General features: G+C 34.2%; 2 protein-coding genes across 2 annotated transcripts; one reads left to right on the top strand and one right to left on the bottom strand.

Moving 5' to 3' along the window:
• Window positions 1-9,240: 9,240 nt before the first annotated feature.
• On the top strand, window positions 9,241-10,546 carry LOC133327132 (prohibitin 1). The gene is made up of 3 exons (XM_061535705.1): window positions 9,241-9,328; window positions 9,590-10,027; window positions 10,096-10,546. The coding sequence occupies exons 2-3, from the start codon at window positions 9,596-9,598 to the stop codon at window positions 10,495-10,497; spliced, it is 834 nt and encodes a 277-aa protein (XP_061391689.1). The 5' UTR covers window positions 9,241-9,328; window positions 9,590-9,595; the 3' UTR covers window positions 10,498-10,546.
• Window positions 10,547-13,739: 3,193 nt separating this feature from the next.
• Window positions 13,740-15,248, bottom strand: LOC133327133 (acyl-coenzyme A diphosphatase NUDT19-like). Its single transcript, XM_061535706.1, has 4 exons — window positions 14,945-15,248; window positions 14,623-14,889; window positions 14,210-14,291; window positions 13,740-14,147 (listed from the first exon to the last, which is right to left on the bottom strand). Exons 1-4 carry the CDS (start codon window positions 15,241-15,243, stop codon window positions 13,740-13,742), a joined length of 1,056 nt encoding a protein of 351 aa, XP_061391690.1. The 5' UTR covers window positions 15,244-15,248.
• Window positions 15,249-19,654: the final 4,406 nt, after the last annotated feature.

Here is a 19,654-nt window from a genome sequence, read left to right as displayed (position 1 = left end):
GGTTTTTATATACCCTGACGATGATGATAATGGTTTCGGATCATCAAGATGATGATGATGATGTGAGGATGATATCATAAGGATGAGAATTTTTTACAACATTTCGATTATATTTTTATTTAAAACAGTTTACATCTATATTCTATACGAATGGTCGCCTCCTTTCCTCTCCTCTCCTCTTTCTTTGACTTTACAAACTTGGTCATATGCGGATGAGGAGGGGGTTTTCTTTTTTTATTTCCATCTTTTTAGCATTTCTAGATTTTTTTGCTTTCACTGGCTTTTCCTATTTTTGCATTTGCGGTTTTTTCGCTTCTTTATTTTTCTTATTCTTTTTCTGTTTTTTTTTTCTCTTTTTTTGTAATGAAAGAAAAACTAAATCGGTAAGTCGTCATATACTATGCAAGTGATGAATATGTATGTGTATGTATGGGTATGTGTGTGTGTGTCTATGTGTGTTTATATGTCACAGTGTCATTTTACTAACAGCGGCGGACACTTAAAGGACACTCAAGAAAAACCTCAGAGCTCACACAACACCACACTCACACACTGACTTACTTTCATTCTTAATTCGCTCTTCTCTCTCTCTCGCTTCCTCTTAGACCCTTTTCTAAAGGGTCTGAGACGACCCAGCGACGGACGTCAGATAAAATTTTATTTCTTAATTATTTTTTTTTTCTGTCTTTCCATCTTCATTTTCGATTTTCCTTTCTTTTTAAATGTCATCTCTATTGGGAGAAAAGTTGTCAAAACCATGGCATCACAAAAGAAAACCAACCTCATCATCAGCCTCACCATCGTTGTTGTTGTTGCCATTATTGTTGTAGGCATGGTTGTCGTTGCCAACAGATTAGTTGTCGTCGTCGCCATCGTCATCATCATTACGAGGTTGTTTTGTGACAACAATCCCATGATGTTTTATAGCTGCTTGGGATACACGACAACCTAAACCCACACTCTCCCATATTTGTTGTACCCTATATTTCTATCTCTTCCCTTTTTTTCTCTCACACGCCCTCTCTCACCCATCATTGATTTATATTTTGCAACCCCAGTCAATTCTCCCCTTTTGAAATTTGCCAATGTTTGTTTTTGATAGGTGCTCATCTTTGTTGTTGTTGTCATCTTTGTTATTGTTGTTGTTGTTGTGTTATATACACCACCACCTGTTGGGCTTCTTTTGGGTTTAGAGGGTGCTGCTGAGCCTTCTGTATACTATTTTTTTTCTTTTTTATGTTCGTTCTTGCTCTGTGTTTACATTGTTGACCGTGGTGTTCGTCATTTTTTTTTATATTCAACAGATTTTTGTTTTTATTTTTCATTGCTAAGGGGGTGGGGGTGGACAGATGGATAGATGGGTGGATGAAAGTTATGATGGGGTGATGATGTTCATATCGATTTTTCTGGTTCGTTTTGATTACACAAATATAAGCAAGAAAAAAAAAGGCGTAAATTTTTTTAAACAATTGTTTTTCGGGTTCCAAACAAGGCTTGGGGTTTTTAAAATTTTTTTAAGACCCACACAAGGCGTGGATTTTTTAAATAATTTTTATTTTCGAGACCCACACAAGGCGTGGATTTTTTAAATAATTTTTATTTTCGAGACCCACACAAGGCGTGGATTTTTTAAATAATTTTTATTTTCGAGACCCACACAAGGCGTGGATTTTTTAAATAATTTTTATTTTCGAGACCCACACAAGGCGTGGATATTTTCCATGCCTATGCTGGAACTTTAAAAAATCCACGCCTATGTTGGGTACTTGACTGGACGTTTACAAATTTTTTTAAAAAAAAAAAAAACCCTATGCATAGATAAATTATCTATGCCATGTATAAAACATAGACATTATTTAAATTACGTAGATAATGTATCTATGTGATCTAAATTACATAAATAATGTATCTAAGTAATCTAAATAACGTAGATAATGTTTCTATGTTATCTAAATAGCGTAGATAATATAAATATGTTATCTAAATGGCTTAGATAATGTATCTATGTTATCTTAATTACATAGATAATGTATCTACGTTTTCTAAATAGTGTAGATAATGCATAAATGCCATTTAAATTACAAAGATAATGTATCTATGTTGTCTAGATGTTATAAGTAATGTATCTATGTCATCTAAAGGATATAGATAATTTATCTATGTTATCTAAATGGATCTATGATATCTTAATAATGTATATAATGTATCTATGTCACTTAAATAACGTAGATAATTTATCTATGTTATCTAAATAGCGTAGATAATATATCTATGTTATCTAAATGATATAAATAATTTATCTACATCATCTAAATAACATAAATAATGTATCTATATTACCTAAACGATATTGATAATTTATCTATGTCATCTAAATGACATAGATAATGTATCTATGTCATTTAAATCACAAAGATAATGTATCTATGTTATCTAAATGTTATAAGTAATATATTTACGTCATCTAAATGGTATAGATAATTTATCTATGTTATGTAAATGTATCTATATTGTCCTAATAACGTAGATAATATATCTATGTTATCAAAATAACACAGATAATGTATCTATGTCAACTAAATGGCATAGATAATGTATCTATGCCATCTAATTGACATAGATAATGTATCTATGTTATCTAAATAGCACAGATAATGTATATACGTTACATAAATGTTATAAGTAATGTATCTAAACGACATAGATAATGTATCAATGCCATCCAAATGACGTAGAAAATGTATTTATGTTATCTAAATGATATAGAAAATCTATCTAAGTCACTTAAATGACATAGATAATGTATCTATGTCACTTAAATGACATATATAATGTATCTATGTCATCTAAATGACATAGATAAAGTATCTATGTCACCTAAATTACATAGATAATTTATCTATGTTATCTAAATGCCATAGATAATGTATTTAGGTCATTTTAATTTTATATATACTTTTATCTAATCCATTTAAATTTCCTAGATAATTTATCTGCGTCAATAATAGCCTAAAGTCATACCCCCTTGATGTTATCAGTAAAAAAGCACATGTTCAGTTTATTAGTAACACATGTTGAAGGGAATTTCTTTTTGCTTTCGCACACAAAATTTATGACACTACTCTAAACAAAAATTGATACAAATTTTATTAGAGCACTACGCGTTGCTTTGTTATTTCCGGCATATAATAAAAGAAATCTAAACAATTCAATAAAACCATTAATACGTATTTTCTGATAAGCTAGCAATATTTTCATGTAGGGTACTATTTGTGGCCCAATTCGTCTTTGTTTAGATAAGAAAAAATATTTTTTTCTTGATTAAAAAATTGAGTGCCAAGTTCAATAACACTTAAAATTTTGTGTGGTCATGGTCAATCGTAATAGGTGACCATAATTATTAATGATATATGATTTTTATGTTGCATACTTTTAGAGGTTAGGTACGGGTCAGTCAATTACTTGCACCAACATACCTCCATAATTATGGGGACCCAATACTGTCCTCCGAGATTGGAAATGCCAAACAAACATTGTGGCAGAAAAATATATACCACGCAAAAAAATCAAAACGAAGACGAAGAAATACTTTCCCCACTGACCGACTAACTGGTGGCTGGCTGGCCTGTTTGGCTGCTGCCTTGTTGTATTGCCAAGAAATTGTATATGAATTAAATATAAAAAAGAAATAACAACAACAAACCGAAAAAATAATATAACTCAAGATCCAATAATAAAAAATTAAACAAAAAAATCAAGATGAATGACAAGCAACGTTAAATAGCCGATTGCGGTTGCCGTTGCTGCTGCTACAATGATGATGAACATGAAGGTGTTTCCAAGTGTGTGTGAGTGAGTCTGCTTTGGAAAAAAATTTGTTGTTGTTGAACTTTGATGCTGTGACAAATCAAGGTCTAACAAAAATCCAAACAAAATTAGACAATAAAAATATTTGTTTTGGAAGTCACGAGGAATTAAAAAAAAAATATGTTTAGGGGCCTATATAAGGAGTGGATTTTTTAAGTAGTTTTTTCCAAAGTCTACTATTTTTTTTCGAAGTCCAAGAAAAATCCTATTTGTTCCGAAACACCAAATAATGGCTAGGTATTCTCATAAGCTTTAAAATGACACCCATATTAATACCGAAAATCCGTAAAACCGGTTATAATCTGGTTCCGTTACCCAAATATCCGCTTCGAAACCCGGTTATAACCCCCCCAAGAATAAAATACATCTCCATATCTTTGAAAAAAGCTAGAAAAATACTTAGGTTCCATAAAACCGGTTACAAATGTTAACCTTTACCAATAAAACTGTATGTCTATACTTTTAGGGAAAATATAAAAAATATCCCGGTCGGTTTTACTAAACTAGAACTGTTCCGAAACACAATGAAATGGATAAGTGTTCCCATAAGCTTTAAAATTATACCCATATTAATACCGAAAATCCGCCAAACCGGTTACAACCCGGTTCCGGTACCCGTATACCCAAGTCGATAACCGGTTACAAGACCCCAAGAATGAAATATATCTCCATATCTTTGAAAAAAAAGGTAGACAAATACTTCGGTTCCTTTGAAAAAAAAAAATAAAAATTCCGGTTGGGTTTTACTAAACTAGAATTGTTCGGAAACATTGATAGCTATTCTCATAAGCTTTAAAATGATACCCATATTAATATCGGTTTACCAAAAACCGGTTATAACACCGTTCCTGTAACCGAATATTCGGGTCTAAAACCGGTTACAACCCCCAAGAATGAAATATTTATGCCTATTTTAGAAAAAAAAAACATTTAAAAAATATCGGTTCCAAAAAACAGATTATAACCTGTTCCTGTAATTGAATATACGGTTCGATAACCTATTAAGACCGCCAAGATATATCTTCATAAAAAAGATGAACAAGTCGAACCTTTAAAAATAATTTCACAAAAGAAATTGGTTCGGTTTTACTAGAATGGAATTGTTCCGAACATTAGAAACATCGTTTAACAGATAGGAATTTTTATAAGCTTTAAAGTGATACCCATATTAATATCGGTTCACCTGTAACCGAATATCCGGGTCGATAATCGGTTACGACCCCGAAGGATGAAATATATCTGCATATTTTTGAAAAAAAAAACATTTCAAAAATCGGTTCCATAAAACCGGTTATATCACGGTTCCTGTAACCGAATATGCGGTTCGATAACCTATTACGACCGTGAAGAAAAATATATCTTCATAAAAAAGGTGAACAAGTAAAATAATTAAGGAAAATTGGGTCGGTTTTACTAAAATAGAGTTGTCCCGATCATTACGAAACACCGTTTAATAGATAGGCATTTTTATAGTCTTTTAAATGATACCCATATTAATATCGGTTCACCAAAAACCGGTTATAACCCGGTTTTTGCAACCGAATATCCGGTTCGATAACCGGTTACGATCCCGAAGAATGAAATATATCCGCATATTTTTGAAAAAAAAATGTAAATAATTATCGGTTCCATAAAACCGGTTATATCACGGTACCAATAACCGCATATTCGAGTCCATAAAAATTAATTAGGTAAAAATTTCATATTTTGAGAAAATTAAAAAAAAAATCGGGTAGTTTTTTTTTTAATTTTGAGTTGTTCCACACATTTTCAAACATGTTTGAACACAACAAAACACAAGACAGGTTTTAATTTTGTTTTTTTATTTATTTACACACTATTCAGTAGTTTACATTTCTCCTTTTTTCTTCTCATTTTCCTTTTTACACTCATTTTCTCAACACATGCTGTTTGTTTTTGTTTTAGAATTCGCATAGATTGTTTTTTTTTTCACACACACAATTTTTCTGTTGTTGTTGTTGCTTTTCCTTTTTTTGCATTTTCGTAACTATGCACAACACAACAAACCAACAGACCGACAGATGATGGACAAACATGCACACACGCACGCCTACATGCAAACACTACATACAGATTTTTCTTCGCAAATGCGACTTTCTTTACTACGGTCGATATTCAAAAATTTTCTCCATCGCCAATAACAACAACAACAATAAAAACACCAACAATTTTCTTGTACTATTTGCACAAACATAACAACAAACACACACACCACATAAAAGCTTAAATGAAAACTCTGATTAAATATTTATTTATTTACTTTTCTTTTACATCAGCTGCTGGATAATTTTTTTCTTGCTTGCTTGCTTGGCCTCACTTTTAGTACAACATGTTTTGTTTTGCACACTATTCAATGATTGATTGATTTGTCACTTTGATTTTGCTTTTTATTGGTATTTTTTCGTTTTATTTAACTTTTAAGTTATATTTTTTGTTGTTTTCTTTTTTGGTTTATTTTCTAATTCGTTGTCATATTTTTTGCCATGGAAAAATATGACCGAAAAAAAAATTAATTCACAGACGTTTAAATTTGTGTATAAACCACCCGAGTCGAAAGTTGAAACACGAATGACATGTGAAAAGAGACAGTGTTTTGTAGGCAGGGTTGTATAGATCGACTTTTGATTAATCAAACAGGCGATTAGCGTTTGATGGGAGGAAATATCGCAAAGAAGTAAATTCGATAATTTAATGACAACCTTTTTTCTTTTGAAAGAAAAATCACATAAATTGAATTAAATAATGATGTATTTTAATGGAAAATATATGAAATATTATTTATACAGTTGCAAGGCCTTACAAACAGATAATTATATAAACATTGACTGTATAATTAGAAAAATAATTTTAGTTGAATTTCGATTATCTGTTGGGGTCGAGATAATCGATTTTTCTTGTTAATCAATTAAACAGTTTCAATATATATTTTTTTAATCTTAATCTTTTAATTTTTTAATCTTTTTTTCTTGTTTTCGTATAAAAATTAAATGAACGAATAGGCTATATTCACTCTATAGTAAAGCAATGACAAGTGGTAACGTACCTTCGGGGGGAGGTATTAGAAATTTGTTCAAATAAGATGTTGGTCCATTGTGTTAATTTTGGCTATCTGTAAAGAAATGAAGGAAGAGGATTGACATTAGCAAACAGAAGATGTGTCTTCAAAAAATATATACACTAGGGTTATGACTTTTTTTCTCAAAAACGATTTTAAATAGTAGGACAGACCATTGTGGTAGCTTTAGATGTATCCAAGGCGTTCCACTCTTCCGAGCGATATCAAGGATTGGCTTGAAGCAACTGCCTTAATGGTCGCCAAGTTTTGAGTTCCGGGCCCAAAAAGCCAAATATCGCTTTTTAAAATTGGTGTCTTATCTCCCATTTTGTTCAATATGTATCTCCACATTTCTCCACCAGACCAAGATGTATTAACAAAGCAACCCAGCTAGCGAAAGTCAGCAGCTTTTTCTTTTTCACTGTACCTGATTTCGTTAAACCAGTGTGTTTAAATTGTCATTTCCATTGCTCATATGTCAAAAAAATCCTCATTAGGTAGGTTAACCCGGTATAAACCTAATATAAATACTCAACCTATTTCCGACGTAAATGCAAAAATCACCATCTGAGAGCGCAATCTAAATTTATCCACAGCAGAGTCTGCTGTGTCTCTTTTCACTTCCTGGGCGCGAGAAGTGAATTTAAAACTTGATATTTCCATCGAAGGTAGGCATATCCCCATTGCCCATAATCCGAAAAATTGTCTTTCATTCCTCCTAACATTCCAATAACATGCTAGAAATAAAATTATGAATGCTTTGTCTGGCACGTCCTGGCGCAAGTATAAAGAAAATTCCATAAGGACATACCATACCATCAGTCGTTCCACACTTAATTATGCTGCCCCGGTCTGGACTTCTTTCTTTGCAAACTTCTCTAAACATTGCACTTCGAATTGCAACCCAGTGTGACCAGATGACGAACGTCGATCACCTCCATAAGGATACCAAGATGCTGTCAGTCAAATAAAATAACGCGTAGCATAATCCGAAAAATTGTCTTTCATTCCTCCTCACATTCCAATAACATGCTTGAAATAAAATTCTGAATGCTTTGGTTGGCACCTCCTGGCGCAAGGATAAAGAAAAATCCATAAGGACAAACCATACCATCAGTCGTTCCACACTTAATTATGCTGCCCCGGTCTGGACTTCATTCTTTGCAATCTTCTCTAAATAATGCACTTCGAATTGCAACCCGGTGTGACCAGATGACGAACGTCGATCACCTCCATAAGAATACCAGGATGTTGTCAGTCAAATAAAATAACGCGTAGCATAATGGTTGGAATGTAGTATCTCTCTGGCTTTCCTTTTTAATGCAATTTCGATCATGTAGCTCATCTCGAAAGAGAAATTAATAAAAACATTTACATGAATGATCCTTCGCCCTTAAAAGGCATAAAACTCAAAAAAAAAAAAATCAGCTTGAGCCGGCTGGGATTTGAACCCTGGTTCCCATGGCATCTGTTGATTGTTGTCCGGCGCCTTAGCGTTCAAAGCCAACTCCTTATCTTCCTAAGGTTGCAGGTTGTAAGCCACATTATCCAATATGCCTGATGAGACGCCTAACCAATGGCGAAACGTGTCGAATAATGGTGGGAATGTAGTATATCTCTGGCCTTTCATTTCATTGCAATTTCGATCATGTAGCTCATCTTGACATATCCGTCAAGACTTCAGGCGCTATCGTGAAGGCATCCAGAACGTCATTCCATCGGACGTCAACAGATCGTCGATGAAATTCGTGCAGCAACAGGCCGTGTCCGAAATCATACAGATGTAAACAAAGTCCTAAGTGCTAAGCTAAGAACTTTTCGAACTGCCCTCGTAGCAATGTTCTCACTTCGTATCGAGTGCGCATTGTCCCCGGAACCCTAAATAGGCATCCCTCCTGTCAGAGTAGTCCTCACGACACACGCCATCTATTCAATTGTCGGCCCGAGCCTAAAGGTCTATTGCCCACTTTCCTTTTTATATTTCTTCTACCATTATTTTCAGGAAAGATCTTTCATAATACAATATATTAAAAAATAAGGTATGGTATTATAAAATAATATAATTTATTTAGACAATTTAAACCGTATAATTTATTAAATCATTTCCCATGTAAACGTAGATATAGCCAGAGAAGATACTTCGTCTAACGCCACCTTAAGTTAACTAGTAAAAGCGCAAAACCGTTTCATAATAGCATGGCAATCCATTTCTTATCAGTTCTTCTGCTGTTCAACTGTCAAAAATATCGATAACTCAGTCATTGGTACATTTCCCAGTTATCGATAGTATCCTCGTTTTTGCGGTAGGCAAAGAAGTTGTGTGATTTTGTAATAGGGCTTTTTTCAGTTAATTCTCGTATTAAATAATACAAAAAAGGTATGGAAGTGTAAAAAATAAATCGTAGCAAAGAAGATGTATATGAATAATAAAGAATAAATGATGATTTAAAGTGTAAATAATGAAGAACAAAGTGAATTAAATGCCGCCTGTGAAAAATCTAACCTAAAAAATGTGAAATGATGAAATTACACTTTGCTCGAATGCAATAGAACAAAACGAAACTTGCATGTTTTGTGTTGAGTGTTTGTGTGTGTGAATTTCAAGTGATAATAAGACTAATTAAATGTCCGATATGTTTCTTCCAGTAAATAATGGCTGCTCAATTCTTCAATCGCATTGGCCAACTCGGTTTGGGTGTTGCTTTGGTCGGCGGTGTTGTCAACTCGGCATTATATAATGTTGATGGTGGTCATCGTGCCGTAATTTTCGATCGTTTTACCGGTGTCAAGAATGAAGTTACCGGTGAGGGTACCCATTTCTTCATCCCCTGGGTGCAACGTCCCATTATCTATGATATCCGCTCACAGCCCCGTAATGTCCCCGTGGTGACTGGCAGTAAGGATTTACAAAATGTCAATATTACCCTGCGTATCTTGTATCGTCCCATTCCCGATCAATTGCCAAGAATTTATACCATTTTGGGTCAAGATTACGATGAGAGGGTTTTGCCTTCCATTGCTCCTGAAGTCTTGAAGGCTGTGGTGGCTCAATTTGATGCCGGTGAATTGATTACACAGCGTGAGGTATGATTTTCAAAAATTCAATATTTGTTATTGTTGTTTTTCTTAATAATTTTGTAAATTGTTTCCAGATCGTTTCCCAGCGTGTCTCCGATGAATTGACCGAACGTGCCAAACAATTCGGTTTCATTTTGGACGACATCTCCATTACCCACTTGACCTTCGGCCGTGAATTCACCCAAGCCGTAGAAATGAAACAGGTTGCCCAGCAAGAAGCCGAAAAGGCCCGCTTCGTTGTCGAAAAGGCCGAACAACAAAAATTGGCTGCCATTATTTCCGCTGAGGGTGATGCCGCCGCCGCCGAACTCTTGGCCAAATCCTTTGCCGAGGCCGGTGATGGTTTGGTTGAGTTGCGTCGTATTGAAGCTGCCGAAGATATTGCCTATCAACTATCCAGATCCCGTGGTGTGGCCTACTTGCCCGGCAATCAAAGCACATTGCTTAACCTGCCCAGCAACACCTTGGCCCAATAAACAGCAGTTACTACTTTAGATGGATATTAAGTTTTAGCATTTAAATATCGTTTTTTCTAATGCGCGAGAAAAAGAAGAAGAAGAAAGCACACACATCTACACTACCACCCCACAAAAAAAAAATGGAAATCTTCCACACCTCCAAACCCAACCAAAACTTTTTTCGTAAAAAAGTTGAAAAACCTGTTAAATTTTAATTTTTGTTAGACCCAGCTAACTCTAAATAAGAAGAAGAAGTAAACAATCCCAAGAAATATTTCAACTCTTTGAAAGAGTATTTCGAACATCTTTTTAATTTTTTTAATCGTAAGAATTTTTGTTAAGTCAAAGAAACTCATCAAACCACAAAAATGGGGCCCCATTCGTTCCCGTCGCTCCTTGGCCATTAATCATCTAAAATTTAATTACACTATGACTTTTATTTTATTACCTAAGTCTGTAATTCAGTTTTTTACCATTACATTTTAACTTAATTGGTAATATTGGTTAATGGTTCCAGGGTGCATGTTTGGGTCCCCAAGTTTGTTTTACAAAACATAATTGAGTTGTGTTAATTTTTTTTCTTATTGGTTTAAGAATTTTTTGTAAATTTCTAAGTACAATAAAACAACAAAAAGTTATTAAAAATAATAAAAATCAAAACTACAACAACAATTCAATGATGAACTTAAGGAAATCTCTTCATGGGGGCTGTTATAGGCGAGCTGAATAGAGCCTCTATAGGCGAGCTGAAGGGATAGGAGAGCTGAAGGGAGCCTCTATAGGCGAGCTGAAGGGAGCCTCTATAGGCGAGCTGAAAGGGAGCCTCTATAGGCGAGCTGAAAGGGAGCCTCTATAGGCGAGCTGAAAGGGAGCCTCTATAGGCGAGCTGAAAGGGAGCCTCTATAGGCGAGCTGAAAGGGAGCCTCTATAGGCGAGCTGAAAGGGAGCCTCTATAGGCGAGCTGAAAGGGAGCCTCTATAGGCGAGCTGAAAGGCAGCCTCTATAGGCGAGCTGAAAGGCAGCCTCCATAGGCGAGCTGAAGGGCAGCCTCTATAGGCGAACTGAAAGGGGCCTCTATAGGCGAGCTGAAAGGGAGCCTCTACAGGTGCATTGAAATTGACAAATCCACGCCTTGAAAAAAATATTTTGAAAAAAATCCACGCCTTGGGTTATGGACCTTGAAAAAAATATTTTGAAAAAAATCAACGCCTTGGGTTATGGACCTTGAAAAAAATATTTTGAAAAAAATCCACGCCTTGGGTTATGGACCTTGAAAAAATATTTTGAAAAAAATCCACGCCTTGAGTTATGGACCTTGAAAAAAATATTTTTAAAAAATCCACGCCTTGGGTTATGGACCTTGAAAAAAATATTTTTAAAAAAACCTCGCCTTGGGCTATGGACCTTGAAAAAAAATATTTTTAAAAAATCCACGCCTTAAAAAAATATTTTTAAAAAATCCACGCCTTAAAAAATATTTTTAAAAAATCCACGCCTTATAAAATATTTTTAAAAAATCCACGCCTTAAAAAAATACTTTTAAAAAATCCACGCCTTAAAAAAATACTTTTAAAAAATCCACACCTTAAAAAAATACTTTTAAAAAATCCACACCTTAAAAATATTTTTAAAAAATCCACACCTTAAAAAATATTTTTAAAAAATCCACGCCTTAAAAAAATACTTTTAAAAAATCCACGCCTTAAAAAAATACTTTTAAAAAATCCACACCTTAAAAAAATACTTTTAAAAAATCCACACCTTAAAAAATATTTTTAAAAAATCCACACCTTAAAAAATATTTTTAAAAAATCCACGCTTAAAAAATATTTTTTTAAAAATCCACGACTTAAAAAATATTTTTTAAAAAATCCACGACTTAAAAAATATTTTTTAAAAAATCCACGCCTTGAAAAAATATTTTAAAAAATCCACGCTTTTAAAAAATATTTTTAAAAAATCCACGCCTTGAAAAAATATTTTTAAAAAATCCACGCCTTAAAAAATATTTTTTAAAAAATCCACGCCATAAAAAAATATTTTTTAAAAAATCCACGCCTTAAAAAATATTTTAAGAAATCCACGCCTTAAAACATATTTTAAGAAATCCACGCCTTAAAAAATATTTAAAAAAATCCACGCCATAAAAAAATATTTTTAAAAAATCCCCGCCTTAAAAAAATATTTTTTAAAAAATCCACGCCTTAAAAAATAATTAAAAAAAAAATCCACGCCATAAAAAAATATTTAAAAAAATCCACGCCATAAAAATATATTTTTAAAAAATCTAGAAAAAGTATTCTTTAAAAAATCCACGCCTTGAAAAAATATTTAAAAATTCCACGCCTTAAAAAAAGATTTAAAAATTCCACGCCTTAAAAAAATATTTTTAAAAATTCCACGCCTTAAAAAAATATTTTTAAAAAATCCACGCCGTAAAAAAATATTTTTAAAAAATCCACGCCGTAAAAAAATATTTTTAAAAAATCCACGCCGTAAAAAAATATTTTTAAAAAATCCACGCCTTAAACAATATTTTTAAAAAATCCACGCCGTAAAACAATATTTTTAAAAAATCCATGCCGTAAAAAAATATTTTTAAAAAATTCCACGCCTTAAAAACATATTTTTAAAAATTCCACGCCTTAAAAAAATATTTTTAAAAAATCCATGCCGTAAAAAAATATTTTTAAAAAATCCACGCCGTAAAAAAATATTTTTAAAAAATCCACGCCGCAAAAAAATATTTTTAAAAATTCCACGCCTTAAAGAATATTTTTAAAAAATCCACGCCGTAAAACAATATTTTTAAAAAATCCATGCCGTAAAAAAATATTTTTAAAAAATCCACGCCGTAAAAAAATATTATTAAAAAATCCACGCCTTAAAAATATATTTTTAAAAAATCCACGCCTTGGGTTATGGATCTTGAAAAAAATATTTTTAAAAAATTCACGTCTTGGGTTATGGACCTTGAAAAAAATATTTTTAAAAAATCCAAGCCTTGAAAAAAATATTTTTAAAAAATCCTCGCCTATTGATGGACGCGCCAAAAAATATTTGAAAAAAGTTTAATTTTTTTGAAATTGTCTAGTTTTTATTAAGTATTTTTTTTTAATTTTCTATTTTGTTACTTAAACGGTTATATAAATGCACTTTGGGTGGAAGACAATTGGGTTAATGGCACGGACAATTACAGCCTTCAAAAGGTGACCTCCATAATTTCACCTTTTCCTCAAAATTTTTAGCTGAGGTCCTCCTCAATCCCTTTTCTTGGGATTTGCATTAATCGGCGCGATATGACCATATGGCAGTTGATAGTTCAAACGCAACACGGCATCATTGGGTCCATAAAATTCAATGCGATGAATTTTCTCCACACCCTCACGAAATTCTTTGGCTGTCTTATCGATTTTTTCAATTTCCGGTTTGCAATTTTCCACCGAATATAGATCATCACCGGGTAAGAGATTGACACGAGAATCCTTACACATATATTCAATGGGTAGGGTAACATCGAGACCTTCATGGCGACGTTGTAGGGCAAAATTTTTTAAATCTTCCAATTGGGTGAAATTCAGCAGACGGGAAAGTTCATAGATTTGAGGTGGTGGCAGCCAGATTTCTTTGTTGAAATGTTGTTGCAGATACTCGGCTGGGGTGCGCCACTAAAGGAGAGGAAGGGGATGCGTTAAGTGAATAAATTAATTTCGGAATTTTGGTAACTTACCGCAAAATCGGTGACCTCATTCTTCTCTTTTATTACATCCGGAATTGTTTGCAGGGCAATCATAAAGAAGGCTGTGTTGAATCTAAAAAAGGAAACGATATTTTTTTACAACGTCGATGGAGAGCTATTGGGAGCCTCTATAGCTATAGAGACTATAGAGGCTCCCTATAGTTCGCCTATAGAGGCTCCCTATAGCTCGCCTATAGAGGCTCCCTATAGTTCGCCTATAGAGGCTCCCTATAGCTCGCCTATAGAGGCTCCCTATAGTTCGCCTATAGAGGCTCCCTATAGCTCGCCTATAGAGGCTCCCTATAGCTCGCCTATAGAGGCTCCCTATAGCTCGGCTATAATGGCTCCCTTTAGGTCGCCTATAGAGGCCTACTTTACCATTTCTAGAAATTCTCCCTTCTCACCTTTTCTTAAACGAAGTCGGTGTAAACCAATTCGACCATTGATGTAGACTCCACAGATCCGGTACAATTTCCAGCTCCTGACATAATTCCAAAAATTTGTTGCTATCGTTATGAACCAACTTCTGCCAATGGTTGCGATCAAAGTCCTCTCTAAAATTACCATAACCTTCCCCACCGCCTTGGGCCAAAGATTTACGATCGCGGCAAAAGATAACACCCAACTCTTCGAAGGCCTCACGGACAGCAGCAATGCGCAGGGAAATTTCCCTAAAGAAAAAAGTTATGAAATCCGTTCTACATTTAAAATTCCAATTTTACATACCTCTCAATAGCCTCCGGATTGTCATTATCATAAATAGCCGATTTCTTACCCTTAGGTACCTCGGTCAGTGCCGACAGCTGTTTGCTGGCACCCATTTTTTCAAAATGTTTTCTCCATAGAGGTGTCTCATCGGAGGCCTCGAAAACACCACCGGGGAATACAGCGGAATTTGGCATAAATGAGGCCTGTGGAGGCCTCTTGAAAAGCAAAGCTTTGAAGTCGGGATTCTGTGCCGTTTTATCACGGGCCAAGATAATTAAACTGGCGGATTTTCGAAATTTTGCGGCAGCTCCTTGCATGGCCATTTTTGAAGAACTGAATTTCAGTGGGTCAAATGGGGGAAGAATGGTAGGCCACCAATGTTATCACTGTTATCTGCGTCCGCTGCCTGATAAACAACATTTGGGAAGAGAGTCACCTGTTGCACAACAAAATTTCAAAGCCGGCCAAATTTAAAAACGTTCCAGAAATCTTAATCAGCTGATTGAATTTGGTGGTTACCTTAAGTAGTGACGTACGCGGATTTTTTAAAAATATTTTTTCAAGGGTCCATAGCCCTAGGCGTGGATTTTTTAAAAATATTTTTTCAAGGGTCCATAGCCCTAGGCGTGGATTTTTTAAAAATATTTTTTCAAGGGTCCATAGCCCTAGGCGTGGATTTTTTAAAAATATTTTTTCAAGGGTCCATAGCCCTAGGCGTGGATTTTTTAAAAATATTTTTTCAAGGGTCCATAGCCCTAGGCGTGGATTTTTTAAAAATATTTTTTCAAGGGTCCATAGCCCTAGGCGTGGATTTTTTAAAAATATTTTTTCAAGGGTCCATAGCCCTAGGCGTGGATTTTTTAAAAATATTTTTTCAAGGGTCCATAGCCCTAGGCGTGGATTTTTTAAAAATATTTTTTCAAGGGTCCATAGCCCTAGGCGTGGATTTTTTAAAAATATTTTTTCAAGGGTCCATAGCCCTAGGCGTGGATTTTTTAAAAATATTTTTTCAAGGGTCCATAGCCCTAGGCGTGGATTTTTTAAAAATATTTTTTCAAGGGTCCATAGCCCTAGGCGTGGATTTTTTAAAAATATTTTTTCAAGGGTCCATAGCCCTAGGCGTGGATTTTTTAAAAATATTTTTTCAAGGGTCCATAGCCCTAGGCGTGGATTTTTTAAAAATATTTTTTCAAGGGTCCATAGCCCTAGGCGTGGATTTTTTAAAAATATTTTTTCAAGGGTCCATAGCCCTAGGCGTGGATTTTTTAAAAATATTTTTTCAAGGGTCCATAGCCCTAGGCGTGGATTTTTTAAAAATTTTTTATATTTTTTCAAGGGTCCATAGCCCTAGGCGTGGATTTTTTAAAAATATTTTTTCAAGGGTAGCCCTAGGCGTGGATTTTTTAAAAATATTTTTTCAAGGGTCCAGGCGTGGATTTTTTAAAAATATTTTTTCAAGGGTCCAGGCGTGGATTTTTTAAAAATATTTTTTCAAGGGTCCAGGCGTGGATTTTTTAAAAATATTTTTTCAAGGGTCCAGGCGTGGATTTTTTAAAAATATTTTTTCAAGGGTCCAGGCGTGGATTTTTTAAAAATATTTTTTCAAGGGTCCAGGCGTGGATTTTTTAAAAATATTTTTTCAAGGGTCCAGGCGTGGATTTTTTAAAAATATTTTTTCAAGGGTCCAGGCGTGGATTTTTTAAAAATATTTTTTCAAGGGTCCAGGCGTGGATTTTTTAAAAATATTTTTTCAAGGGTCCAGGCGTGGATTTTTTAAAAATATTTTTTCAAGGGTCCAGGCGTGGATTTTTTAAAAATATTTTTTCAAGGGTCCAGGCGTGGATTTTTTAAAAATATTTTTTCAAGGGTCCAGGCGTGGATTTTTTAAAAATATTTTTTCAAGGGTCCAGGCGTGGATTTTTTAAAAATATTTTTTCAAGGGTCCAGGCGTGGATTTTTTAAAAATATTTTTTCAAGGGTCCAGGCGTGGATTTTTTAAAAATATTTTTTCAAGGGTCCAGGCGTGGATTTTTTAAAAATATTTTTTCAAGGGTCCAGGCGTGGATTTTTTAAAAATATTTTTTCAAGGGTCCAGGCGTGGATTTTTTAAAAATATTTTTTCAAGGGTCCAGGCGTGGATTTTTTAAAAATATTTTTTCAAGGGTCCAGGCGTGGATTTTTTAAAAATATTTTTTCAAGGGTCCAGGCGTGGATTTTTTAAAAATATTTTTTCAAGGGTCCAGGCGTGGATTTTTTAAAAATATTTTTTCAAGGGTCCAGGCGTGGATTTTTTAAAAATATTTTTTCAAGGGTCCAGGCGTGGATTTTTTAAAAATATTTTTTCAAGGGTCCAGGCGTGGATTTTTTAAAAATATTTTTTCAAGGGTCCAGGCGTGGATTTTTTAAAAATATTTTTTCAAGGGTCCAGGCGTGGATTTTTTAAAAATATTTTTTCAAGGGTCCAGGAGTGGATTTTTTAAAAATATTTTTTCAAGGGTCCAGGCGTGGATTTTTTAAAAATATTTTTTCAAGGGTCCAGGCGTGGATTTTTTAAAAATATTTTTTCAAGGGTCCAGGCGTGGATTTTTTAAAAATATTTTTTCAAGGGTCCAGGCGTGGATTTTTTAAAAATATTTTTTCAAGGGTCCAGGCGTGGATTTTTTAAAAATATTTTTTCAAGGGTCCAGGCGTGGATTTTTTAAAAATATTTTTTCAAGGGTGGATTTTTTAAAAATATTTTTTCAAGGGTCCATAACTCTAGGCTTGGATTTTTTTTAAAATATAGAGTCTCCTCTCCGTTCTACCATTTCCATTTAATTTTATTAAATTTCTCTTCTCGAATTTCCATAGGAAATTTAATTCTTTTTTTGCCTTATTTTCCTAACTGGTCTCCAACCTCCACCCACCTCCCTGGTCCTTAATTTCTTCCACTTCAACTCCCAATAAATCACTCAGTAGAGCCCCTATTATGTACCATGGTCATCATCAAGGAGATAAATCCTTGAGGAAATAAAAGAGATAGAGCCAAGAACTCCTTTAAAGAAAGCACTTAACGACTGCAACAAGTGGTCGAGTGGGGGTGGAGGAGGGGAGTCATGATGTCGGAATGGGGGATTTTCCAAATGATTCCACTTAACATTTCCTTTTTCTTTTGTATTGGTGTGTCTCCTTTGCATAAAAGAAACATTAAGAAAAGAAAGAGGGTGAAAAATGGAAACATTTTTTCGGGGGTGGGGGGAAAAAGAGGTTTAGGGATGCCAGGGTGGAAAATATAGAAGTCAGGACACGATAAAGGAGGGCTATAAAATATATAAACTTTTTCTTTTAATTGACCAAAAACCAGGTCTATAAATTATTAGATGGTGTCTTGGATATCGGATGTTGACATTTTTTGGGGTTTAGCATCCCTCTAGGAAAATTTAGGTTAGGTCTGATCTGAAAATTTTCTAAAAAATTGAGGATAATAATTAATAGGGTCCAAACTCCTTAATTATTCCCTTAAGGGGCCTCAAAAAAGTTCTCCTCTCTTGATTCCAAACAAAAATTCTATGTCGGAAATCCCACAATTTTCCCCTGCCCTTTTTACCCACATTCCTTTACCCTAAGAATCCTCCATCCCATTGGCCTTAGTCATCATCCTTTAGCCAGTGTGTGTGCCATTAATCTGTTGATTCAGTTGATTGCGAAGCAACAAAAAATAAAAAAAAAATAGAAATCTGAAATCTTAAGTAGCCATGTTAAACGTCACAAACATGCATTCACTAACTCCCCAACCTATCCCGACCATACCTCTATAATTTCCGCACATATCATTTACCACCTAAATATGGGGGGATTTTTTTCCTTAAATTCCGGCTCCCCTCCATTGTCTACGCAATTTGAGCCAGTTCTTGTTGCTCTGCTCACTGTGCTATTCACGTGAATTTTTCATCTCGGCTGAGGTTGAGGAAATCCCCCAGCCATCGTCAGAGTCACAGTCATCATCATCCGCATCGTCGTCAGCATCGCCATTAACGCCTGGTTTACGACGAACAATAAACGAATACCGAACGACGTCACAATTGAATTAAAATGTATTTCAATGGAACACGTTTCAGAAAGGAGGGGGTGGGGAGAAGAAAGGGGGGAAAGGGGAATACAAATAGCCAAAATGGGGAAGGCAGAGATGGGAGTTATGGTCGAGTGATTTTTTAAAAATATTTTTTTAAGCATCCACAAAAGCCATGGAACTTCGGATAGTTGAATTTTTATCAGAAAACTTTGCTGAATTGAATTTTTCTAAAGAAAATCATCGTTATATGGTGATTTTCTTAAAGGAAAACGTTGCTGAATCAAGTTTTTCTATAGAGCACCCTTGCTGAATTTAGTTTTTTCTATAGAAAACATTTGCAGAATTGAGTTTCTCATAAGAAAACTTCGCTGAATTTAATTATAGTCGAGAAAAACAGTTTTAAATTAATTTTTTACCTTACAACAACTTTGCCGAATTAAAAATTTCTAATGAAAATCATCATTATATGGTGATTTTCTTAAAGGAAAACGTTGCTGAATCAGATTGCCCTTCCCTCTGAATTTTTTTTTATTAAAAAAAATTTTGCTAAATTCAAATATCCACTGCAAAAACTTTGCGAATTGAATTTTTCTAATGAAAATCATCGTTACATGGCGATTTTCTTAAAGGAAAACGTTGCTGAATTAAGTTTTTCTATAGATCATCCTTGCTGAATT

Source organism: Musca vetustissima, unplaced genomic scaffold (assembly GCF_032173495.1).
Source record: "Musca vetustissima isolate MV318-11 ecotype Yass unplaced genomic scaffold, APGP_CSIRO_Mvet_v1 utg201202, whole genome shotgun sequence".
NCBI lineage: Eukaryota > Metazoa > Arthropoda > Insecta > Diptera > Muscidae > Musca > Musca vetustissima.
The sequence above is the reverse complement of the archived record's forward strand: the minus strand, read 5'-3'. Positions and strand labels throughout refer to the sequence as shown.